The sequence below is a fragment of the Drosophila tropicalis genome, unplaced genomic scaffold (genome assembly GCF_018151085.1).
Source record: "Drosophila tropicalis isolate 14030-0801.00 unplaced genomic scaffold, ASM1815108v1 contig_845, whole genome shotgun sequence".
NCBI classification, from domain to species: domain Eukaryota; kingdom Metazoa; phylum Arthropoda; class Insecta; order Diptera; family Drosophilidae; genus Drosophila; species Drosophila tropicalis.
The window spans coordinates 3939015-3966964 of record NW_027173338.1 but is presented as its reverse complement, the minus strand read 5'-3'; the positions used below and the strand labels follow the sequence as shown (position 1 = coordinate 3966964).

Here is a 27950-nt window from a genome sequence, read left to right as displayed (position 1 = left end):
ATACGAAGGACAAACATATCCTTGGCCATCTTTTGAAGCTGTCTGGAATATCTTGCTTGTTAGAGAACTTCAAGTGGGCAACTTGAAGAAACGACAATGTGAATGAGAATGAGAATGAGAATGCTGCTGCTGCTGCTGATGCTGATGATGATGATGAGGCAAGATGGCAGCAGTTGATAGTCTTGGAGTCCAGGACAATTTGCATGGAAAAGCTTTCATATGGTTTTTACTATTGAGGAAATTTAGAGGAAAATTGTATTATTTTAGCTACTAGAAAATAAACTGCTCACATCTTTAGTTTAGTTTACGTTAGAGTTAATAGTTGGTTAGAGCGAGGCAAATGCAGTGCACTTTTCGACTATTTTGATGATGACAATCTACTCGAAAAGAAACAGAAATGTTAGGGACAGACAGAAAGGATAAAGATGAAGGGCCTGTATCTAGAAAACAGAGAGAGTGAGATGAAGAGGGCCAGCCAAAGGGCATGTAAAACATTTTCTCCACTTTGCTTTTTGGCCAAAGTTTACTTAGAGCAAGATAAATGTTCAATTTGTAGTTTCTATTGGGGCTACTTAAGGGATAAAGTGCAGGGAATTGAAAGAAGGCACAAATGGCACAACATCCACATATAGTTTGTGTATACAAAAGTAATGTAATCATTTTGTTGGCCAAGCAAAAGGCAAATTGAAATATTTCCAATGGGGAAAATTTCACAAATATTTTCACATGCCACTTAAAGACTTCTAAAACTCTTCATTTAAACACAATATTCAATAATTATTTTGGGCAAACTATCTATTCAGAAAACTGTTAAATGAACTCCGTTCGACAGTTTTCAACTATATTTCTGGTTTATTTTTTTTAAGTTTCGCAAACAAATTGTCCTTGTTAGTAAGCATAAATCCCATCCTTGCCATGGCAATGCTCACCCTCCAAAATGATCCCTAAGCTCAGCATTTTTCATGTTCATTGAAAACAACACCAAAACAAAAAATATATAAAAAAGTAAAAGGAATCATGTCATTAACTCTCCATCCCAGGGAGGAGAAAAACCCAAGAAGTAAAACGAAAAAGAACTACCTTTTGCCCTTTTTCGATAAGCAGCTCATTACTCAAATGCAGCAGCCGAATGAACCGAGGAGAATAGAAAAGGTCCTCCGACTGAATGAGTGTGTGATTTACTGCTGCTTGGATCAGCATAAAACATAAAACATAATAATAATTTGTTATATACCTAAAAAAAAAACAGCAGCAGCAGAGAACGAGAGGAGATAAACAAAATAAATGACAAAAGCATGTCGAAAACCCAAAAGAGAAAGCAAAAAGCGCAAAACAAACTAAAAATGGCCAAAATAAAATGAAAGCCCTCACTGAGTTTTTCTATCTATTCGGTACTAGAGACATTTGCATAAATTATCATTTGTTTAAGCAGCAGCAGCAGCAGAAGAGAGGAGAGGGCAGCGGAGATGTTTCTCCCAAAGTTACAATACCTTGTGGTATGCTATGGTAATAAAATGTCGAGAAAATGCATAAAAATAAAGTAACATCAAATAAGAATTTATGTGCAAGAGACAGAAAGAGAGGAGCACAAAGGCGATGCCAAATATCAAAGACAACATCAGCAGCAGCAGCAACAACAACAACAAATTGCAATAAAATGCAAATTTTCAAATGAGCCAAAATTGCGCCTTAAAGTCGGCAAAACAATTTGAATTTTAATATTTTATGGCTGATTTGAAACGGGCCAAAAATGATGTTTGTAGGCAAATAAAATAAAACCGCAATGGCTAGAAACCAAAAGGGGGAAACAGACAAAGTTAAGTAGTATCAAAAAAGGGTAGATTAGTCATTACCCTATGAAATACTTAGGAAAGTAACAAAAACTAAATGTTTGGCTGACAAAATTGAATTATAGACTAGAAGACAAAGTATAAGAAGAATTTTTAAGAATCGTACACTCGTTTTTAACATTCCAGGGTATCTTTTAGTTCATACGAGACTTAAAGTTAAAAATGAGAAAACTGCTTCCCTTCTACATCCCACATTTTGAAAACTCTACCTTCCATCGCGTTTTTTGTGGTTGTCGTTGTTTCTGTTGCTTGTTGTTTCATTGTTTCCAAGCAGCTGAGCACAGCTGTACGAATGGGTGTATGGGTGTATATGTGTGTGTGTGTGTGTGTAGAGAACACAAAAAACAAGAGAAAACAACAAGCAAAACACATTTCCTTACATTTTAATACACTTTTGCTGGCCACGCCCCATTTGGGGAGGAAAGCAGCCAGCAAAAAGCAACAGCCGTTGGGCAGGTGAAGTTTCCTTTCCTTTGCCATTATTTTTATTCTCTTTTTTTTTTTTTAAAGGAAAACTTTTTTCTGCACAATGAATTTTTGCGCATTTTCCACCTGTATGAGCTTGTGCCTTGGCAGGGAAGCAACATACGAAACGATATCCTGTCTCCCTCAGAGACAGGATATCGATTAGTTGTGGTTGTCGCGAAGGGAGAAAATTCTAACAATTTTTGCTCGTTATGGGTAATATGTAAATACTAAGGAACGGCAAAATAGAGTTCTTAAATTAAAACAGAATGAGGGAAAAAATGTATCTACAAATGTGTGAACTTTCGAGAACCTCTCAAAAAAAAACCCATTTAACAATGTTCACCAATCAGTGAATCATTTTCAAGCAGCACCCGCACCTCTTCAAAAAGAAAAAACAGAAACTGTAAGAACATAAATTTTATAGGGGTAATTATTGGCAGGCTAAGGAAAAACAATAATGAGTAAGAAAAAGGGTAAGTCTGAGATTTATGGAAAACCCCCAGAAAAAAAATCGTAAAACTCAAACCCCTTTGTTTTTTTGGTCTGGCATAGAATTTCAATTAAAATTTAGCACTTTGGCTCGTTATTATAAAATATGGCTAATTAGATTGTTAGACCAGTAGCATTAATGTTGCTCCTTCTCTGATGCTGCTACTGCTGCTGATACCACATCCTTTTTTCTATACGAGAGTGGTATGAAAAGTAATTGAGATGTCTAAAGGATATTAATATGAATGAAATCAGTGAGTTCTTTTCTTGATTTCCCAGAAAGAGGAAGAATCTCTCTTCTAAGGAAGGGAATATTAAGTAGACATTAAAGGATACTTGTGCCTACAGATAAAACAAAAATGTGCATAGTTTTGGACAAGTTATTATCAACATAAATATAACTAATTAATGCATTTGAGATATCGAATTGAGGACTATTCAGTCTACCCTCGTATAGCTACATCTTAGGCATTGATTTTAACACGGTCATGAATATTAAATTACCAGATTCAAACACACACATACACGAGTACTGGATGGGCGGAGGAGAAATTGTGGGAGGGGAAGTGGATAAAAGTTTGTCTGCCATAAATTAAAATCAACGCCTACTTTTTCCTAGCCCACTTTTCCATGATGCCCACACCAATCCACTTGCCACTCAGAAATGTTGACGGTAATTAACTTTTAGGCATTTTCTATGCATATTTATGGGGGATGTTTCCGAGATGGGGGCGGAGATGAAAACGGGAGGGAGGGAGGCTGGGCTAGGCGATGTGGCATCCTAGGTGTTGCATAATATTAACGTGTATAAAAGCAAAAGGAGATTGAGGTCGACAGATGATGCGTGCCAGTGAAAATGAAGAAAAAAGAAAAGAAATCTTTTTCTCTCTTCATTTCTTTTTCACGTTTTCCTTCAAGGATTTCCCTTCTTTCATCAGCATCTGCTTCTGTCATATAAATATATAATGAATTAATCATTCAGTTAAGCATCGCACACATTCGTACTCATCCACATACATATATTTTTCGATTTTTCAATCGTGCCTAAACAACAACAACACAAAAAAAATAATAAAAACACTTCAAGTTTAAGCGTGTTCATTCATTTATGAGTTATTAATGATGAGATATTAAGAAAATGTATTTTTTTCCTTTAAAGAAAAATCTAATTTTAATGTTCTTGTTGTTTCCTGATTGGAAAGGTTGTCAGAAACATTTGGGGCACTGAAGGAATTTTGATTTTGACATCGAAGAAATATTAAAAACTGAGAATTCATTTAAATTTTATTTTAAATTAAAGTTAAATTTAGAATATAGAACATTTTGAGATATCCTTATGATCATGACAAATCATGCAAATTAAAGAAAATCCTTAAAAACATAATTATCTCTACTTTAATTTTCCAGTTAATTCACAAAAACGTCGTATATTTTATAAGCGTGAACATTTTAATTAAATTCGTGGCATTTTTTTTTTCTGTTTGTCATCATCCTGGGGTTAAGTTGATTTCAACTGCATCAAATTTGTGTTTTGTCAAGTCATCGCCCGTCCAAGCCAACAAGTCAAATTGCAACAGAGACATGACATACCGCCACGCCTCCCCACCAACAACCATTACCCCCTTTTGCCAACATCGTCACTCACACCTCAGTTTTAAGCGCTTTTAAATTTATTTACTAGAAAGAGTTGAAGTCGGAACAGTACAGAACAGAGCGGAGCAGAACAGACGACACATAAATTGCCGGCATACGTGTGTGATGACACACAGGGCGTCCAAAATGGGTTGGTAACACCAACCAGAGAGGGCGAGTAAGGGGGGGTGCGTAGAGACGTTGACAAATTGATTGCATTCTTTATTTTCTATGCCGACGTAGACATAGCCAGAGACAGAGCACCACATGGCGTATACGTTATATGCATACACATCTAATTTTGATACCCTCTAGACTGTAGACTGAACGGGTATATTAAATGTGTCAAATGGAACAACATTTTTCATATATTCATCTATTTATTTGCTCTGTTTTATATTCTCTGATATGACAGGGTAGTAACTTTGTATAGGGTATCACAGAGACCATGACTGCACTTCACTACTATTTTCTAGTGTTTTCTAACTTTTTTTCTCTTTACTTTGTGTCTACGTATGGTGTAGTCCTGTTTTTAATATGGTTAGTTGCAGTTGATTGAGTTTTAAGTGACATTCTTCTTTTTCTCTCCTTTCATGGCAAATATTTGTTGTTCTTTTCAATTAGAATGCAAAAGGAAATGCACTAGAGAGTGAGGTGAGACAAGAGCGAAGTGATACCCCTGAGACAGTTCTAATCAAATTTGGCAAATTGAATTTTGATTGATGGATGGATATTTTACGAAATTTCTCAAAGCAATTAAAATATTTCATTGCATATTTATTGTCTTAACTTCTCGGTGAGTTGATGTGAACAAAGTAATTTTACCTATTAATTTCTATGGAAAGAGAAAAACATATGCAGCTGTAATATTTTTGACTTAAAGATGTTATCACTGACAAATAGAGATGGGAGCTTTTAAATCTAGAATCAAACTATCTAAACTACAAAGCAATTGTTTTTACAACGACCACAAGACAATTTTAGTATAAATTTTAGTCTATCTACACATTTTTCCCTTGTCCTTGCCATAATTTTAAAGTACTTGCTCCTTTTGTCACTAATTTGTTGCCATTTTGAAATGTCCATCAAAAATTTAACAAAAACGCTTTAAGGGTAGAAGTTAATGAAGCAATTGGTTGGGGCTCTACTCTTTGGGGTTTGACTCTTCGACCTCAAGCCGCACCCACTACGCCTCCTCTCCACATATAATGAGTAAACACGAAAAACCTTTTGGCCAACACCTGTACAAGTGACCCCTCGGCTCTTCCCCCCAACCCATTCCAAAACTCAACACACAAAATTATAAATTTGTTGACTTATTTTTTAGGGGGAGTGGCGCAACCCTTCGCAAACATTTGTTTTAATTTGATGAACATGAAGCGAAAAAAACACAAAACATGAGATCTAATTAAGGTAGTTGAGAAATGTTTCAAACCCAGAATCGATTACCGTAGAGGGTTGGCATTTGCCAGAAACTCTTGCCTAAATTGTCACAATTTTTCATCAGTTTGTTTTTTTTTTTTTTTTTTTTTTTCTTTTATCGGAGACTTAGCAGGCTTTTTGCCATTTTCTTGGGTTTTTTCTTTAGTTTTTTGTTTCGGTTCACCCCTAATGGGTTCCTTTTGATACCCTAGATTGGAGGGGTTCGACCAGTATTCGGGAACGTAGCTTCAAACCCACTTATAGGATATATTTGCCTAGTTAAACTCAGCTTCTTTTAACGCAAAAAACCAAATTCTCCAAAAATTAAATATTATGAGATTTGACGCGAATGTTTTGCTTAAAGAAAAATAATTCTTATGGTATCATCTCTACGGTACTCACACTTCGTGGTAGTTAAACTTTCCCCTGCCCTCTTCTTCTTTGTTATTTATGTTGGCCATTTACCCCTCAGCCGAAAGAAGAAAAAAGGTCAATGGGTCGCTGTGTTGAATGGTCAACATTTTCGTTATGAAATTATTTTTCTCGATGCCTTTTTTTGTCTTGACTCTTTTGTCATCTCAGCTTATCTTTAGTGACCACATAAATGTCGGCCCAAAATAAGAAACGGCAAGAGGAAAAGTTTTTCAAGAAAAATCGTTTATGTTATAAAAAAAAAAAAACAAAACAAAGCACAAAATTCGTGAACATTGCAGAAATCTATATTAGAAAAACTGCTGCATTTTCCAAGAAAATTTCACCTGCAATAGTTGGGCTTTTGGCTTTTCTTTTTTTCTGCTTTTGACTTTGGCATATTAAATATTTTAGCTCAATAACAGAAAACCACGAACAAAAGCTTTTCATCAACATTTTTGTGTGTACCAACTACCCCTAAATGCCGAGCAGAAGGAAGGAGAGCAAAAAAAAAAAAAGGAGGACTCGGGGAAATGTCTTTCTATTGCTCCTCCTTTTTGTGGACAATTCCCTGCAAACATTAGAGCTAGAATAGAGGCTGGAAATAAGGAAGAAATTAGGTCAAGCAAACAATAAAAATCATTTCATACAAAGAGTAGAAGTGGGCAGGGGAATGGGAAAATTCCTTCAGTCTCCCATTCATCTGACTTTCTCTTTCCCTTTACCATATAATGGCATAATCTACACTAATTTAGTTCTCATTAATTTCTAACGCTTCTTTCGTTTCGTTTTCTTTGTGGTAATTGAATTAAAACTGGATAGCTTTTTGTTTTCTAGACCAAAATCATAAACATCAACAACATGTTGACAATTCTTTCTACATATATCTTCCTCCTCTCATTTAGATAATTTGTGTTTCTTACATTTCGCTTTTCTATTCTTTGTACACTGTAATCCTTAAACAATTGAGGTACATGCCAAAAGTCTAAAAGTTTAGTCAATATAATAAAAAGTATAATTAGTATTTCGAAATGTAAAGAATTTTGTTTTAATCTATTATCTTAGTCATCAATTGTCGTTCTATATTAGGATTGAATTGTAATTTTTATGAATTTTTGACATAGAGCATATCCAAGTCGTTACTCACTGAATTTTTTCTGCTTTTCTTTGTTGTTATCTTATCTTAACCTAATCATCTACTAAGTCCCATTTTCTGGTTATGGTCTTTTGGCCTTGCCACGTTTTTATTATAATTACATGAGAAGCGGAATTGTCATTGTCCTATCCACTTAAAGGCAGACATTTTGTCTGTTCCTAATGGTGTGCCTTCATCACAGCTCCTTATCCTTTGCTCCTGTCGATGCCTTGTGATGCCTTCGGATGCGACTTGGTCTTAGCAGTCAGCACTTTTTAATTGAATTTGCTTAGCTGAAGAATCTTTGGTTGTGTTTCTTATTTGCTTAACTCTCTATTTGAATTTAGTTAAAATGCAAAAGTTTTCAACTAATTGCCAAGATCAGCAGAAAAATTTAGGAGAACGGAAGTAAAGTGATGTAAGTGAAGCAAAATTGTTGAATAACAACATTTCTACTTGGTGTAGATTAAGAACACATCCAGATAAACTACCTATAATAACAGTTTAAAAGAAATTCATAATCATCATTCTTGAACTTGAAAGCCGAATAAATTACCTAACAAATTTGGTCATGGACTAAAATAGTTATGATATATTGTTAAAAACAAGTTCTAACATTATGTGATAGTCGAAACTTTGTCAACCATTATTTTTTTTATTTTAAAGAGAAACTTAAAAACTTATATTAAAATATTGCTTTTACTTTGCTCCCTTGAAAATATTTTCCATATGGAAGTTCATTGACAAAGTTCAGTTCAGTTAATGTTTTCCCAAAGGGAAGTCCTGCTGACTGCATTTCCTGGTTACAACCCTTAACCCACCATTGTTGAAAAGAAGAACAACAGTAGAAAAAAAAAAAACAAAAAATAACAGAACAGAACACAACTCACATTTAACATTTTTAACCTTTCATTTTCAAAACAATTGCGTCTGCTTATAAAAAATAGATGTGAAACAAAACGAAATGTCAGGAGAATGTATATGGAAATGGAATGGGTGGAATGGCTGGAATGGGGAAGGGCGAAAGAGATGAGACAAGTTGCGGTGACTGAACAGAGGAGAAGTAAACCCCAAAAGAGATTGTGCCACAGACTCTTCTCATGCCAAACCGAACTGACTGCTGCAAGTCAAATTAAAATGTATAAAACAGTAGATAACGTGAGAGATAAAGAGAGCGAGAGAGAATTGGAGTTTTGCGGCATGCAACATGGAAACAAGAATGGGTTGAGGTTGAGTCACAGTTAGAGGTAAAGCCGAGTGTTTGGCATGCCATTCTGGGTTCATATTCCCAAAAGCAATAACGATGACAGCACAAACAGGCAGACAACAGAAGCCATCGTGAAGGGGCCGAAGTGGAACGCTGACATATCTGCAGACAGCCAAAGAAACTAGTTAAATGTAATTTTAACAAATTAAAAACATTAACCAAAAGCTTCTCAATATTACTCGCATGCTAATAAGTAAGCAGAGCTAAGGCAGAAAATAGTGAAACTAACTAATGAAAATGTCATAAGTTTATCGAATGTTGCTGTACTAAGGAAATGCTATTATAGGTTCTATTCGCATTTTAATGAGTTTTACATCACTGATGAGTATTAACCAATACCAAATTATTAATTATAATTTAAGTGTCGTTAACAAACACTGTCGATATTCTTCTAAGCAAAATACAAATTATTTGGTCTTTAAAGTGTTTTTCCAACACTATGATGTTCGTTTTTAATCAGGACGGGCAATTTGATTTCCTTTTCGACTTAGCCACAATGCAATGAGTTATTTAAGAAGTAATTATTCTTAACAACAATGTTTTTTCACAGTGTACTTGCTTCTTGATTCATCATAGCCTGTCTTTGTCGCTCTTTGAGTTATGCATACCCATAATAACTCTTTGGCTAACATTTCAATGCATTTCATTCCAATACACAACACACAGAGAGAGTGTGTGAGTGAGATAGCATGTGACAGAGATGAAGATATAGAGATATGTGCAAATTTGATTTTTGAGTTGATTTCGAGCTGAGCTGAGTTGAGTTGAGTTGAGGATGGCAAAGCTTCTGTTGACATATTTCCAGATTGAGGTCCTTGGCATGCCTTTGCCAAAGACTAAATGCATACCTGAGAGAGGATGCCACCACCTGTCCACCGTCTGTCTCTGTCTCTGTCCCCGTCTCTCTGTCTCTTTCTCTTTCTATGCATGTTGTAACGTTTGAGTCGTGTCGTTTGTTTTATGTTTGCTGTTTTCATTTGCGCTTTGGCATAAAAACTTTGCATACTTTATGGGGTCGCCAGCCTGTGGTGCATATATGTTTGTGTGTGTGTGTGTGTGTGTGTCTGTGCATGTGACAAGTGCAATAATATCATAAGCACAGCCAACAACAGCAACAACGACAACAACACGTGCTCTCTGCTGCTGCTGCAATGCTTTGTTTGTTTTACTTGTATATTTTTTTTCGCCCGAGGCACTTTTTGGACTCACAAGTGCAGAAATCTCTAAGGAGTGGGTCCTCTCTCTCTCTCGCTTTCTCTCTATTCTCAATCCTTTGCCCTTCGTCTGCCTGACTTTGTGTTGTTTGGGTCTCACTTGAGCCTTAACGTTATGTGATTAAGGATTTAATTTTTTATTTGCGGTTGAGATGAGAAACCACAGTTTTGTGTTTTATGTACGAAAACGAGTCAAAAGAGACGAGACGAGAAAATATGTTATCAAGCTGAAACGTTAATTGGTCATCCAGTTTAATGGGAATTTGTGGAATGCCAGAGCAGAGAGGAAATTAGTTAAATACAGATTTTACAGAAAGGTTGAATAAACTGTATTAAAAATACATCTAATATTGGTTAAAGATTTAATTGTGAATCGTAACAGTTAATATGAAACATTTTCCAGCAACTCTTATTAACTTGAAGTTTTAGTTTTCCAATACATAACGTTTTCTCTCCTTCATTTCTTAGATGTGCCCAAAATGGTAATAAATATTCGAGTCCTTTGAAAGCTTTCAACACTATTAAATCTGGCTGTGATTCCATTTGAATCACTCTCTTCCATTACAGCCGAAGAGAAAGCCCTTAAAATGTCCTTTGGGCATAAAAAGAAAAAACCAAATGATATAAAATTCATATCTTTGTGTAGGGCCACCAAAAAAAATATTTATCAACATTTTCAGCCTCAGGTTGCGTATTGATTAAAAAAAATTTCCCACAGACAGATGAAAAGCTCGCAGAGGGGGAAAAGCAAGAAGGAAAAAACTGCGTTTTCAATTTTCGAAGGAGAGTCATGGGGCATTTGTTGACAAGAGCTGACTGACTGCCTGCCATTCCATTCCACCACATTGCCCAGCGGCTACAATTTGAGTTTGAGAATAAAAAATATGATTTTAAGCGGCTTTTCTATACACCAAAATTTAATTAACAAAAATTATAATAAATTTTTGTTGTTCATTTTTGGTCTCATTTTTTTAGTCTTTAGAGTCCAAGTACTTGGCCACGTGTTGGAAATCTGATTATGACAAACACAGAGAGCAGAAGCTTTTTGGTTTGTTGACCTCAAGGCTCAGGACTTACTTGCGGTTGAAGAATCAAAGGGAACTTATTTATGAAACGTACCTGCAAGGGGAAGAGAAATTTCGTAATTAGTTAAAGTAAAAATTTAATATTATCTTAAAAAACTAAGTAAATCAAATTTTAATAATCAATGTGAATCAATTATTGATAGAAATGAAATGGATTTGCGATTGGTTTTGTAGAAGGGGCTTACTCTCTCACTCTGTCTCACTCTTTCTTTGTGTGGGTCTAACCAATGTCCAGAGACTGTCAACAAAACGCTGACAACTGACAGGCCACACCACATACAGAAACACCGAGATCTAGTGGTTGGGGGCTAAGCTAAACCCAAGGTAAAGCACTTCACGCTCTAACCACACACACACACACCTCCGGGAGACAAATAGTTGGACAGGACATGCCAGGCACAAAGGGAGTTGCACCTGCACCTGAGGGGAAAGCAAAGGCAACCAACCAACCAACCATCCAACCATCCAGCCAGTTTGAGGCACTTTGAATAGTTCATGAAGTTGTCACTTTTGTTAGACTAAGCGAACAGAATCTCCCCCAACAGTGAGGCAAATGCCACCGTTACATTGAACATACCTTCAATGTACATCTTATCTTAAATGATTTTCATTTTGCCCCACTGTTTGGTTTGTAACCTAAAGTACTGCACTTTGTTAGTTACTGCTTCTCCCACATAGTAGGTACTTAGAGATTGTTATGGGCGACAAATAACAACTAGTTATTTTTCTATAGCAATTGTAGTCCCCCTCTCTCTCTCTCTCATCCACTTAACCGCAACAATTTTCTACCCATCGATTGACACTTTGATTGACAGAAAAGGAAAACCCTTTTTGCTTTACCACAATTATTTTGTGTACATATTTTCCTTTAGTCATAAAATTTAATTGATTTCTTTGACTTGATTTCTTATCGACGATTGCCTTTGAATGAAATTAAAGCATGATTCAAGTCTTTAAGAGAGTTTTGTCATATGCATTTTTTTACTATTCCAATTTCTTGGGAAATGTAATAAAAAATTTTGTTTCGAGTTTGCTGTTGCTATTGATAAACATCTGTCACTCAGTCGCGTTGGTGACTGAGTGAGTTTGTCTGTCAGTGCATTCGGATTTTATGGTCTACGTGCTGCATGTAATTGCACTTTGATATGCCACTGAATTTATAAGTAGCCTCCTCCAGAGCGGACCAGAAAATGTTCATGGGTGAGAAAGAAATTGATATTGGCGGCTATTTGATATATATCGCTTCTATGGTAATCAAGAGCTTGAATATTTAATTGCAGATGTGATCTAATTAAATCAGTTAACAATAAGACAGACAGAAGAAGTCATAAAATACTGAATACTTTTTGATTTTTTTAGGTATGAAAGGAATGAAACCTAAAAACAAAAAGATATTTGTTTTCAGAAGTTAATAAAAAGTAAATATTTTTAACTATTTTCTCTTAGAAAACAAAACTTCATTTGGTACTGAAACAGAACCGTTCAATTAATGTTTTTCTATTATTTCAAGTAATTTTTGATTAGCTTGGCTTCAATAATATCGATATTCAACAGTGTTGCCCTCCAAAAAATGCGTTAATGCATTTATTCCAAGAATTTTTCAACATTTCTTTCTGTTGTACAAAATAACTTTGTCGGTTATCAGTAAAGAAATTAGCAAGATTGTCGATTGGTTTTTGGTTGGTTTGCCTTCGTTATCATTCCAACTGATAAGCTTGAAGTAGTCTGTATTTGTCTTTCATAGTTTACACATGATGTCAATGCCTTATTCAGTTGTGTTTCTGATTTGCTGATTGATTTTCTAAGGGGCTTAAAGGTTGACTTAAAAACAAATTAGACGAGAAAACGCAAAGGAACGCAAAATTTCACTGGGCAAATTATTGAGCAATAATTGATTATCATCATTTTTTTTTTTTTTTCAAGAGGATTTCTGTAAATTTTATTTACCATTCAATTAACAGATTTTCATTGCGCAAAATGGGTATAAAAAAAACGCTTTACAATAATTTACAACTGATTTAACATACAAATACAAAAATTGTCCAGGCGATATGCAAATTAAGCGGAAGAGCAAAAAAAAAAAACAGAAAACGATGAAATTTTCGTACACATAAAGTGAAAATTGAGTTTTAATTATGCGTATTGACAATGAGAGGAAAAAAATAATTTAAAGCCCTTGAATATTTGGATTATGAGGTATTTCTTCTATATTATATCTATTAAATTGTTACAAAATTTAACTTAATCACATTATTATGAGGCCAAAAAAAAAAAATACATTGATTGTATGAGCCAAAATTATAAATTTTTCGAACTAACTTTGATGAGTTTTCAATGTTTCGGCTTTATTTGTTGATGATAAAAAAGACTAACTAAAAAATCTTAATTTTGAATTTCTCTTTCTGCAGCTGGTGAGCGCCTGACTATGACTAATATACCCCATCAAAGAGATAAAGGAAGGGCAACTAGAACCCAATGAAAAAAGACTTCAACCAAGTGAAAATAGTAAACATTTAACATTTTAAAGCTTTGACTCCAACTAAATAATTCAATAGTTTTAGTTATTATGCAATTTAAGTTTAAGTCTGCTGATTATATAGGGGTTTTAGGTAGATTGGGATAGGGGTAGGAGCTTGAGGTTTTTGAGGGTAAGCAGGGTTGACTTTTATGACTCTTAAACGTTTTGACGGCTCCTCGCCTCATTTAATGGCCAGTAAAAAACCATTTCCATTCTTTGTTCTCTCTCTCTTTTCTACCCATTCATTTTTTAATTAGCCACCGCATAAACACATAAAAAACTCACCCCGTCCAAGAAGAAGTTGTGGTAGGGGGTAGGGGTTGCATTGCAGCTACTGCGTACTACATGCCACATGTGGTGGCACGAGACAGTTATAAGGTGTCGTTAAAAACTACAACATGAAATACTTTTTACTATATATACGCAATGACTAAATGTATTTTTTATGTCCCTATATAAATACATACATACATATATATTTTGCCGACATTTTTTATATGTCCTGCAGAGTGCCAACTGTCAACGAGCTTGTTGACGGTTTCTGGTTTTTTTTTTTTTACAAAATTTTATTTGCATGAAAAAGAAAAGCAGCAAGAAAAAGAGAGATGAAATGAGGTATGGAGCTTCGGTGGTAGGGATCTGTAGGGAACTGTGCAGGGATTCCTGTCCTTTGGGGGTCTTTGGTCAGTAAGTGTTAATGTGAGTTTTGTTAAAGGTGTGGAATCCCTGTAAGGATTTAACTGTTGTAAATCATGTAAAAAGATTTTAAAGCAGAAAAATCAAGAAAAAAATGTTTTCCATATGTTTGGGATGACAAAATATTATCTCTTAAAAATAAAAAATTTAAATATTATCTTTTAAATTATCTCCCTTTATAAATCTGCTACTACTTTGCTTAAATATTTTTGCAATGAATTTTTAATTAATGAATAAATCTACTCTGATTATATTCAATATATTTGCATAAGTATTTGTGCTAATTTATAGTCCCAGCTTAAATGTGCAATAATTTATTTAACAAATAAAACTATTTCAACTATCTAAAGCAAATAGAAAACCGCCAGCACTCTATAAATTTTTATTCCTTTTTTTCCCCCATTTATTATTTATTTATATGTATTTATCATTTAAATGAGTTCTAAAACAAAGAATTTATTTTTGCATTAACACAGTGTGTGTGTGTGTGTTGGTTTTATGTGTGAATGAAAGTAAACAAATGGAATTTACATAAATTAAATGTATTTTAGTTTGCAGGGTTTTTTAATGAGCATTATAATTATCGGCTCTAATTTATGGTAGAGTGTCGACAATATGTTTAAAAACTTTTAGTGAGGTGATAAGAAACTAAGTATTTAAAATTTACTTTACTCACACCGATGTTTAAATACCCTTTTGGACTGGCAATAATAAGACATATTAACATTTCATTTACCACAAACTAGCAATCAAAACTAATGTATCCTGTATAGTTAAAGGGTATACAATTATTCAATAATATAATGCAACATTTATTATGAAATTTATGACATTTTTCAAATAGTTTTAACAATTTTTCATTTAACATGAAAAATGCCTTTAAATGCAATCAAGAAAACCTATAAAAAGGCCATAAAAATTTAAAGAAAATTTTTCGTAGGGTCACTGGGTGAGGTCATGAGGGTTGATCACAAGAAAAACTATTTAGAGAATCTCAAAATGGAAAATCAATGGAAAATAAAATCAATAAATGAGAGCCACCAAAAATGCGGTCAAATAAAAACACAAAACCAAAACATACAAAAATGAGCTAAGCAAAATATTTGGGGAAAAATATTTACCAAGAAAAAAGAAAAAGGGAAACAGGAAACAGGATTACAAAAACCTTGACAATTGCTTTGGGTCATGCAAAATGCGCATAAATTACAAAGGAAGAAACAAAATAAAGCAAGAGAGAAAATGAGAGAAAAAATTAACTTTTTTTTTGTACATTTTTGTGGTAATTTCGCATTTAGCGTTGAAAAGCCTAGCGAAAATATAATTTTCCGGCTAAGCGCTGACACAACCAACAACTAGGCGGGGTCAGCAGTCCCCCTCCCCACTCCTTTTCTCACGCAACTCTACTTAGCTCTCCTCTGTCCTCCTCTCTTACACAACTTTCACAAACTCCAAGTCCACAGTTGATTTTGACATTTATGGTGGAAGAATAATTAAAAAGTTATCACAGCAGGAAAAGGTCAACATCAAGTTTTTCTTTTTTCCCTGGGTTTCTACCCAGTGATATTTGGAAATGTCTTAGTGTAAGTAAAGACCATAAATTTATGTATTAGCAAAGAAGAAAAGTTTATTGGACAAATTCAGACGAATCAAAATGGTATCCTTTTGCGTTATTTCTTATCATATAGAGTCCTTGTTTGTGAATTTTTAGATTATATTTCTATTAAGAAATCTAAATTCTAGCTAAAGTTTATAATCTGTAATTTTAGTGATTATCTAGAGAATTTTAATTTGTGTTATACTTATCTTAAGTCAATCCTTTTCATTCAATTACGTTAAACAATTAAAAAAAACTACAATTACTTACAGAACAAACTCTTTCATTTTAAATTAATATTGAAACATTTTTTTATTAGCTTTATTTTCACTTCTTTTGCCATTTAAAGGATCACAACAAAAGGCCAATGATTTTCATCCCCGCTGGTTGATATTTTTATGAACATTTCTCCCAATTGGGGATATTCATGTCCAGCTAGGATCGAAGGCAAAGGAATATCAATTACCCAAATTTTATCTTTTGTCCACATCAAAAACTACGTGCCAATTAAAATGTTGATGACTTCGAAATGGTAATAGACAGAAGAAGTATTCCCAATGGGATAATTCTATAAATAGTTGGGTTGCAATAGAGAGACACGTGACTCCATTATGTATAGATATACGTATGTGTATAGTGGCAATGCTTACATATGGCTAAAAGTTCTGGCAACATTAACTGGCCATTTCAATGGCGACAGAAAGCAAACAAGCCAACAAAAAACAGAAAAAGGGAAAGCCCCCGAGGACCCCAAAAAACAGCAAACACACCCAAAAACAAGAAACAAAAAACACAAACACACGAAAAAAGGAAAATTCAGCATTTGAAAAATGCCTGAAAATTATTCTCCAGAGAAGGAACAAAAAAGCAACAACAGAGCCACCCCACCTAAAAAAAAAAAAAGGTAGACAGGTAAATTATAAGGCTTTTAATACCCACAAAAAATTAAATGTTTAAGCTCATGACAAAATATCTTTTTAAGGCACAAACAAATTTCCTTTTTACTTGAGTCTTTAAAAGGCATGTCCTTTTCCTCGAGTTTTCCTTCCCCTCATTCCTTTCTTCCTTCCACTCTCTCTTCTCCCAAAACAGTTTGCAAGTCCTGTGTGTGTTGTGTTAATTAGCTCTAGCGTTGAATTTTGTGTGTTATTAATTATGTAATTCATTTTTCTGCTTAATTATATTGGTTGATTTGGCTTCTCAACATACACACACACACACACACACACACATATTCATACATATGTAAGTCGAAAAAAATTCTGTAATTGGCTTGTAATTAGTTCGAGAAGGATGATTCTTTTGGGAGCGTGAAAGGTAGTAGTTAAGGAAGGAATTTATGCCTCATGTATCCTCCAGTCCTTGTCAGGAGAGAAAACTTGGCACTTGGAAAATAAACGACTTTTTATGGCATTCTCTTTGAAGTTCAACAATTTGAGTGTTTCACTTAAAGAACATGTGATGTGTATGTTAAACTTTGTATTATAGTTAAACATATATTTTAACAAGAATTTTATTAGACTTGTGTTTATCAACCAAAAGTTAAGCGATGTATTCATCTGTAATTCTCAAATCGAAATTGGACTTGTAAATTTCAAACACGTCTACTTTTGCTTTTATTTTCATTATATAAGCATCACACTTTTGTTTTCTTATTAAAATTAAACACATTTTAGGTTTCTACCATGTCATTGGGTTATATTATATTGGATATTTTACTTAGTCTTAAACGCCCAATTCATGGGGAGGAGCTTCTTTATGAAATAGCTAGTCGAAATGGTTTGAAATATTCCGATATGATTAAATCGATTAGCCACATGCGGAAAGGCCTTGACGATTTACTTCAACGTGGATACTTAGAAGAAACCCAACCAGGATGGTATACTCCATCGCCACTTGAAGGCGATTTCAATCCGCCGGGCATAAGGAATGCCACCTATGATAATATGACGATGCGTGAGGTCTATAGGTATGAATGTTTGACAGCAAATAAAAGAAAGGAGGTTTTCTCCAAGAAGGTGGAAAATCAGTTGGATACTTCTTTAAACAGTGATCATTCGTTACTCAGACAATCTGATCCTGTTAAGGCAGATTTAGAAAAACATCCTGAAAAGGTCACCAAGTCAAAAAAAGTTTCATTAACCAGAACTCGTGCTCCCAAGGCCCAAGTCAAAAAAAAGAAAAGGACGTTTAATAAAGCATTCGAAGAAACCTCGAAATACAAATTACAAGTTTAAAAATCAAAAGAAAATCAAGGCCAAGTCAAAAAATTTTAACAATAATAAAATAAAATGCACAAAGTAAAGCTTTAAGCCAAAAACAGTAAACTTAATAAAACAGAAGCACTTTAGCCCCTTTAAAAATTGTTTTCTCTTTTGGTATTTCGTTTGATATTTATTTCGCTTATTTTGGTTACCTGCATTTTTCCTACGTTTCTTGTCAAATCAAACAGCGAAAAGAATCCCAACCAAAAAATGTTTTTGTAATATGCCAAAGTCACAAGGACGCAACATGAGAATGGGAATAAGAATGCGAATGGAAAAAGGACAACAGAAACAACGCACAACAAGTGAAAAAGTGTGAAAAGTGACAAATTGCACCGAAAATAACAGACAACTGTCGAGACAGTTTAAGACAAGAACAAGACTGGAAAATGGGAATAGAAAAACTAGAGTGAAAACGACAAGCAACGAAAATGAAAGACATTTTTCGTATAGAAATGAATGCGAAATATTTCACAAACGCGACAGAAAGTGACCATCAACCAAAAAAAAAGGGAAAGGATGAGATCAGTGGGAGAGAGTCATAAGTCAAGATTGGGAGGGAGAGAACAAAGAAGTCTTATTTGTAAAGTTATTCTAATAATCATTCCAAGTGCTGAATTAATCAATTTTAATTTCTTTACAAAATTTAATTTCTTTTTCTGTTTTTCATGTTTCCTATTTTTGAGGACACTTCTTGGGGGAGAGACCTACTTTGCATATCTATTTGGGTTACAAGACCCAGTTATAAGTCAAATTTGTGTTCATTCCGATCGGCAATAAACAAAAATTTATGCATGTTATCAATATTTTGTGTTATCGGAAACTGATAGCAAAACTTGGCTAGGAATCACATTTCAGTTAACTGCATTTCCAGTAACAAATGAAAAATATTTCCGGCTGTTGAATCATCTTACATTTGGCAAATAATTTCATGCTGGTGAACAATGGCAGAAAAAAAGAGGAGATTTATATGTATATACAATCTGTGATCCTGGAGACAGCTGACTCAAACGAAACAATAAAAGGCAGCTGCACATCATCATCATCAACGACGACGACGACTATCACATAATGGCACATGCCAGCCAGGTGAGGCTCATGCCTCATTCCCGCTTCCCCCGCATAAATGCTCTTTGCCTCAGCCCCTCGTGTTACCTTTTTTCCCCCTTGGCACTGAATCAACTTTCATTTCATTTGCTGTGCCACGAAAATTTTTCGTGTTGATAAGATAAAATGCGATGAGTGAAGCGGGAGAAAGAGTCATCACCAGCGTCATCAGCAGCAACAACTCATTAGTTTGTAGTTCTTGTTGTTGGCAAAATTTTGTCACATTTTTTACACCCTCTCAAGAGAGAGGCAGAGAGAGAGAGAGAGAGAGAGAGAGATAGAGAAAAGGATATAAAATTGTTGCAACTACCTGCTCAGGTACTTTCCCAACCTGTTTCACTGCTGCCCCTTAACCATTTCTAGAATATGTATCCTTGGCCTGCTTTTTTCTCTATTCTACAATTTATGACACTGGCAAAAATTGCAGTTGAACATTTCAGAAGTATTTTGCAACATTTTTCATGTTGTACCTAGCCACCACCGCTAAACACACCCCTCTCTGACACCATTTCCACCCCTCTGTCCCGTTTATGGGACTACATTTGTTCCAGATAATATGGCCAGCATTTCATTCCCCACCCTCCATATGGGTTCTTTTTGTTCTCTCTCTACACGAATGTGCTTCCTTGCCCTGAGGTCGTGTAAATGTCTATTGTGTATCGAATCGGTCAACTATATAGAAACTGATGAAAGTTTAGTCTTCATTTTTACGGTTTTTCCATTTCAATCAAGGGAAAATATTCTTCTACTTGGCGTAGACTTCAAGAAATCCAAGGCCATAATGTTTGAGTTATTGGTTTTCCATCTTTTCTGCTTTTCTCAATAAATTTCTATTCTATTCCTAGTTCTATTTACTTTTCATATCTTGTCTCTGCACCTTATATCCATTATTTGTACCCCTTTCTCCATTTTGGAGTGGGGATGTTGGTCACTCACCTTTTGTGCCTTGCAAGTTACATTGATGGACTGGACTTCATGGTGATGATGTCGTTGCTCTCCAATGCATGAACTGCATGCTGGGATTTTACAATTCAAACAATACTGTGATAGAGTCTCCTCATGTTCACCGCAAACGGATTCCCTTTGCTGGGCAGCGCCACGTGGCTTGACCAGATTGTGCTTGGCCAAGGGACCTCGAGCCGGATGGCAAAGCTCGCGACACGGATCACAATATCGTATCTCACACTGCTCACAGATAAGTGAGGCCACCTTCGGTGGATCCGTTTCACACATTTGACAACGCAAAGCCTCCCGGGCACAAAAGCGATCCACGATTGCCTCCATGGCGCGATAAGTGGGTAAATTTCTTACGCCTCCATCATCGAAAAATATTAATTTGCGGCAAAGTGGACAAGTCAGACAAAAGGCTGCCCCCGGAGGCGCAACAACTGGAGCGGTTGCCGATGAGCCGGCATATGACACTGGACGAGAATTGTTTGAGCAGCAGACTACACCGGAGTCGGCCTCACTGAAAATGCTAACTTTATCCGATTGATCCTGATCTGAGGTGCAGCTATCGCTTCCGGTATTCGAACTGGCCGTGCTGGCAGCAGAACTGTGAGAGCTGTGTCGGGCATTTGCCTGATTGCCAGCAGATGATCCGTGGCCGACTACTCCACCGTTGTGATGGCCATTGGCGGAATGTGTATTAGGTGGTCCAGTTACTCCACCAGCAGATGCTATGGCTGGTGCACCAGCTCCTACACCCGGTGTATACGGTTGCTGTATATCCAAGGCACAGCCAAGGCAAAGAGCATGGAAACAGGGCAATAGCACAGGATTCGCATACAATTGCTTGCAAGTGGGACACCTTAGCTCGTCCTCCATTTCTTAGTTGTCCAATAAAGATTTTCCTTTCAAATTTCACTGCCAAAATACTCCCTTTCGATTGGCTATCAACTTAGTTTTGATTATATTGTAAAAACATTGCAGTTGCTTTTTTCTTTCAAAAATTCACACTTTTACACCTTAATTTTTCCAAGGATGTTTAACTGTTTAACTATGGATACTTGAGATTAATTTATGTTATCTCTTTAGATTTTAGATTCTAAACATATGTTCCGGCAAATTGTCGCAATTTTTTTTTCCACTTTTTCCTAATGTATCTCACTCGTGCAGAATTTGATCAGCAATATCTGAATTTGAATTTTCTCTGGTTAATTTACAGATTTCATTATTTTTAGTGCCAATTTTTCGCACTTTTTTGCCAATTCAGAATGTTAACACTTTTGAATATTTCGGATCTTTGCACACACAATTTCTCACACTTTAAAACAAAATTTTTGATGTAATGTATTTCTGATTTAATGTAACTCGTTTCACTCATTCACAATTTTCCCTCTTTTTGGCTTTTCCAATATTCTTCGAGTTTTTCACGTTGAAATTCACAAAACCGGTGGCCAAATGTTTGGCGAAAGATTCAAAATTCACCCGCCGACACAAGCGTCCACAACGAAACTCTGAGTCAAACTGGAAATGCGCTATAGAACCGCTTGCCACAACTACGACGATAACAACTGAATAGGCGACCGACGGCACACGCAGATACAGATACAAATACCACACAAAAAGATGCAGATACTTTTCGAGCCGCCAGTTAGCAACATGTTCGATGGCCGACGTCGAGCAAGTTCGATGGATTCAATGTGGGTGGAGATCCTGGTGTATATAATACCCTGCCATAGATTGAGAGAACATTATACCAGGCATTAGCTACATATATATTTAGCTAGAAATTTTAATTTTTTAATAAATGAAAATATTCGATCAAATTGTTATTATAAAATGACTTTGAAATGAATTTAATAACATTTAGTTTATGTATTTATCTGCTTAAAAAATTTAGAACTTTTCGTAAGAATTATTGTGACAAAAATTCGAATCTCCAAAAATTATAAATTATAAATTTTCAAATGTTTCAGTCTATTTTTGATTTCAATTTGGTTTTGATTGTTGCATTTACAATATTTAGTTTAATTTATATAGTCATCGGATCTTTGTTCTGATAATTTGTGGTATGCATGTCTTTTATGATGACATAAACGAAAGCAAATCATATAAAGAAAGCATTATATTATTATATTTATACTAAATTCTGGCGCCTAAGAAATCAATACTTTAGTAATTAGGCGCCATATTATTGGCCTCAACCTCCAACCCTTTTTGACTTTGGCTAACATGTCCAATTTAGTGATTTATTACTCAACTCGAGAATTGTAAGAAAAAGAGACCAACACAAATACCAAAAGGGAAAAAAAAAGAGTCAAGTAAATGTTTGTCCAACAATAAATTGAGGCAAAATACGTTGCATGTCAAATATTTGCGTAGACAAGTGAGACATACACTTTGGTTAGGCCACTTAACACCCTGCCACGGACCCTTCTCCATTTCGGAATTGTGCCCCCCTTTCGAAATCAGATCAAAATACTTAAATCGAGAACGTGGCTTATTAAGACAAACGGATTACGCATGAAAGTCGAAGACCTTTTCCACATTTTCCACACGATTTCCTCGTTTTGTTGTTGTTCCAACACATTCAACTGGTTAGATAAATATTTGGAACACAGGTCGGTCGCCATCTAAATGTTTTGCTCCAGGTTTTGTCGTATTTGTGTTTACCTTTCGGGTGTCCGATATCTCAGCGCAATTGGCCATTGACCATATACACATACATACATGTACCTCCCAACTTCCCTTTTGATACGCATACCCATGCCCCTTCCGATAACCACAGGCTAGATAACCCAGAGTTTGACTTCGGTTTCAAATTGTTATTGCACCTCTACACACATTTCATTGCCCCGATTAGTTGGCTCTGAATCAACGTTGAGGAAACCTAACTACACAAAATCAAATAACATATATTCTCTGCTGTAACTAGACAGAATTCTACAAACTCGTGAGGTATTTACAAAAAATGAAGAAAGAAAATATTTAAGAAATGGAAAACTGCTTTACAAATTGTTATGAGTATGAATGTGAAAGACTTGCAAATATTTTATTCTTTGAATAAATTTAATTAAAATAAATTTTCACTCTCTAATGGTTTTCTATGAGAAATGTTTCTCTAATTGGAAGTATTTTCCCTACATTCGTTAATTAGCTTGCAGAAGTAAATGTTAAATAAAATATTTTCTTACAAATACAAATAACAATTTATACAGACACATTCTCAATATTGATTGATATTTGCAAATAAATTTGTTGAAATTTTGATTGATTTGCATATGATTAAAATATATAGGTACATTTTCAATGACAACTACATAAAAGGAAACGAGAAAAGGATTTTGCCTAAACCGTTCCTGAAATTGATTTAAATGCATTTTAATATTTATGTAATTTATGCAAATAAATCTTATACAAGGTTTTATTAAATCAAAAAACAAACAGGTAAAATATAAATCGATTAAAAATTAACAATTCTATTAAATAAACATTTGTTGAGTAAAGTGAAGCAAATTTAATTACCTACTGAATACATTTTTAGTGAAAGTTTAACAAGAAAACAATAAAAAGTACTTGAAGCATGTAATTACTTTAAACTTTCCTATTTCAAATATGAATTATCAAAGTATTATATTAAGAAAATGATAATAATTATTTTTACTTACCTGCTTAAAGTTAAAGTCCCTAAGTAGAGTAAATAAAGACTTTTACAATTTTTTTACGCGTTTAAGAGTTTGTGTAATAAATAAACAGATAAGTGATGGATTATAGATGCTAAATTTGTGGTAATCTTGACTTTTCGACCTCACAATGTTTGTATTGACCTTTCGCACTTGTTTGCCTGCCATTCATGAAAACTTTTCTCTTGTCGCACAGTGTGTACAAATATTTATGGATCATTGCGTACTATCGGTGCATGTTTTCCTTATGGAATGTCTTACGGTTGTCTCGGTTGGCATGCTTATCAGTTGTACTACCTGTTGTTCCACCTGAGGTTCCCTTTGGTTTTTAAATCTCTTTCTTTTTCGCTTTTCAGTTCGCTTTAACATCAAGTGTGAAAGTCAGACTCTTATCAGACTCAGTTTTTCAGTTGTATGCAGCGACTTGAGATAACAAACACATTAGCCGATAACACAAAATGCATTGGTCAAAACACAAAAAATGGAAAATTTTGCTTTAGCAAGGAAAGTGAAATGAAAAACTTTTTTTTTTAGCAGTGAGTTCAAAATTCTTCTTCCCCAAATGAACAAACCAATTTGTCATGGGCCATAATTTTGGCTTTATCTACGCTTTAACTCGTTAACAAATATGTCCAAAAGTCCACGCCCCCATACTCCCTCCATGTGCATAGAGCAGCTCCTTCCAGTAGAAGAGCAAAAACCCAATTTAAGCAAAGTGTCATTTTTTTTACCAAAACAAAACCTCAGGCAAAAAATAAAAATTACCAAATCCAAAACACAAAAAAAAATCTAATTAAAAAATTCTTTTCTCAAGCGGCAAAGCAACGACTCAAAAGTTACCCTATAACAGGAGATTTTCAAATCTAAAAAACATTTTTAAATACTTACAGAAAATTCTCCGAAAAGTTTGTGTTACTTTTTTGCATAGAGAAATTTCGATTATATTTATAAGGCATTGGCATTCAGATTTTGTTATGTACGCCCCACTGTCCGATGGTCTTTTATAACTTATAATTACAGGGTATACAACATTTTGTTGAGCCACCCTGTACGCAAAATCCTGCTCAGCACCAGGGAACAAACAAAAAAGCAATTACAATGCCTCAAACTGTTGCAGCTTCCTGACCAAATGACAATCCAGGGAGCGACTTTTAGCAGAGTAAGAGAAAACAGAGGCGCTAAAACTTCAGCACGGAATATTAGCAGAAGCTCTAGCCATAACTCCCTATATTTGCAGCAGCAGCAACAGCAACAGCATCAGACTACGAAGTTGGCTAACAGGCAGTCAGGATATCCTACTGGTTACTCCTCTACCCTGCGTCTGTCTGTCTGTCTGTCTGACTTGTATGTGTGTCTCTCTGTGTGTGTTAAATACGCGAATGTCCTTCCTAATCTCATTTGGCTGTTGTTATCCTGTACGAACCATCGAAGGAGCGAACGAACGAGCCAAGGGATAGCACCAAACACTTGCTCTTCTTGCAAAAGCAACAACTCTGTGTGGTTGGTTGTGTTGGAGAATATCCGAAAAAAAGGAAAGGGAAGAAAAAGTAACCGAACGTGCTGCCTTTTCTTACAATTTTTACATTTTTCCCCCAGTTAAACTTTTCACACATATTGTTAGCTCTACCCTGGAAATATATTTTTAATAATATCCTTTTTTCGCCTTTCGAAAAATTAGTTCCTGAACTTTGAAAATTGTTAAAGAAATAATGATATGATCGTGGTAACAAATCCAGGACTAAATTATATTTGACGTATTTTATTATGATCTTAGAAGCTGTTTTACAAAAATTATAAAAGTTTTAGAACTTTTCCTTAGAAATTGAAACTCAGTTCTTATGCAATGAGTTTCATTTGTTGTTTACTTCTTCCATGGGGTATGCCCAAAGTCGTGTAACTTTTAGTGAACCTTTTGTTATTATAGTTGAAGCTTGGATTTTTTCACCCTGTGGCGTTCGTTCTCCTGGTTTTTGTAACCCGACAATGGCATTCGCGTCCGCAGAGTTACCACATGGCACACGACACAAAACGCATGAAAGGAGTTGTTTTTGTTGGAGGCAGAGAGCACCAGCCATAGGGATCCATGGCAAGCCCACAGACATTGACCGAAAACGACCAAAAAATAAAATGCAAAGCAGAAATCAACTTTATTTAATACTCTTCCAAAACTACACAAAGTTAAACAAATATTCGAATCTTTTCTGTATTATTTTCTCTGATTGTAAGGGTCAAGGAATAGCTTTAAGATACACTTATAAAAATAATAACTATACCTCTAGAAGAAGCACATTCTATCACAGTTCACATGCACCCCACTTGTAGAAAGTGTATACAAAAACGAGACGAAAAAAAAGGCCGCTTCGCACCCGCGGTGACCAAAGTATTTCTAGGTCTGGGTCTGTGTCTGAATCTGAATCACAGGAGTGAGGCAGAATTTTTTGGCTGTTATTATTGCGTTTTTATGCATGCTCGCATATTGTGAATGTCCTTGGCCACATGATATATGTATGTATGTATTTGTATTGGTGGGGAAGGGAACAGAAAAGGATTTAAGCTATAGCTTTGCGGAAGGGATAAAAGTGAGACGTGTGAAAGTGTGGCTAGAATTTTCGCTAAAAGTTTTATATATTTAAAACGGCAAAAAACTGCCCAACCTTCAGTAAATTATTTGAATTATTTATTGTTCATTGTTGTGGATGATCTTGCGAAATGGAATTTAAGAAGGAAAAAAAAAGCGGAAGTCCATTTAAAACATGAGAAATTGGCATGAATATTGTACAAAACTTTTGGCCAAACGAATGTGGGAAAACACTTTTTGGCATGGGTTCTACGGTGTCAATTATCATAAGTTGGTTTTAATCTATTTTTCATGTTTCAGCTTACATTATGTGATATTTCTGATATTCTGAACTCTTTTTTTCAACTACATCTCTTCACTCAGTCAGTTCTGAGTTTCAAGTTTCCAAATTGGTATTTTAGGAAAAGTACTCACCAAATTAATAGAAACAAAGTCGTTAAAGGATTCAGAATCTTTCTAGATTCTACTACCTTAGGAAAGCTTGAACTTACCCAACTATATCTCTTTCAAATCTCTTTATTTTTCTGTATTTCTTCTGAGTCTGAGAAAATTGGAGACCTATAAATGACCATCTGAGTATTATTCAAACATTCCTATCTTCGTTTTGGAAAGAAATTTATTAATAATTGGATAGTTATAAAACAAAAATTAATATGCAACTAAAATAATTTCAAACCTACAATGAATACCACAAAAACAAAATGAGTATTTGGTATGTAAGAAACATATCTGTATACATTTTATATAATTAAATTTGTTTACCAAGTATTCCATTCCAAGAGGGAAAAAGCTTTATTTTCAAATTGGTCTGGGAAGGAGTGTCTGGTGTGCATGTAGTTAGGGGTGTTCAGTTCAACAACAAACGAAAACCCAACTGCAATTATGAAATTTTAGACATTTTGATGTACTCAAGTCACTTGCATGTAGATCCCATCCTCATCTTCCCTGCCACTTGCCTCCATTGTCCGCAAACGATAGCCAAAAAAAATTTCTGTTTGTTGGAGCAAAACATGAGACATGATACGAATGCAAGTGGGAGGGCGTTTTGGCAGTAGCTATAGACAAGGGAAAATCGTAAATGAAATAGACATGTAAAATGTTTCTCAATGGCCAAGGAACGTACACTAGGAGTGAATCGAGATGTGGGGGAGTTGGATGACCAGAAAATGCAGGGCGGTTTACGACTCTTTCAACTTGCTTTAATTAGAATTGTGTGAGCAAATCAAATTGCGGTTTTGATTATGAAATTAGATATCACTTACCGCTACACTTTTAGCATTTTGTTGGTGTAAATTCCTTGTACAGTTGTGAATAAAAGTTTCTTTACCATAACAAATAGAGCTCCAATGTAATTTCTCAGAGAAGAATATTATTTCTCTATAAATTCTGCACAGGGTGAGAATATCAAATTTTAAATTTAAATTAAGATAGTGGAGACTTTCAATTATTTAAAAAAAAAAAAACTATTTGCATGTTAATCCTTCGGCTATGTCTACTACAACAACTAAATAACAGAACATAGTTTCTTAAGTTTTCTTAAAAAATAATTGAAAATTTTAAATTATTTTGCTCATGTTTTGTTAAATGAATTT

At 34.9% G+C, this 27950-nt stretch overlaps 1 protein-coding gene across 3 annotated transcripts in view; it reads right to left on the bottom strand.

The window, feature by feature from the left end:
• Trim9 (E3 ubiquitin-protein ligase Trim9) overlaps positions 1–23879 on the bottom strand; it is an 87888-nt gene extending 64009 nt beyond the window's left edge. For 2 of the 3 annotated variants that reach the window (XM_068294903.1, XM_068294905.1), the window contains exon 1: positions 20089–21652. In XM_068294903.1, coding sequence (XP_068151004.1) covers positions 20089–20979 — 891 coding nt within the window. In that variant the 5' untranslated portion in view covers positions 20980–21652. Of the gene's footprint in view, positions 1–20088; positions 21653–23765 lie in introns of those variants that run through there. The other variant, XM_068294906.1, reaches the window with a different exon arrangement.
• Positions 23880–27950: the final 4071 nt, after the last annotated feature.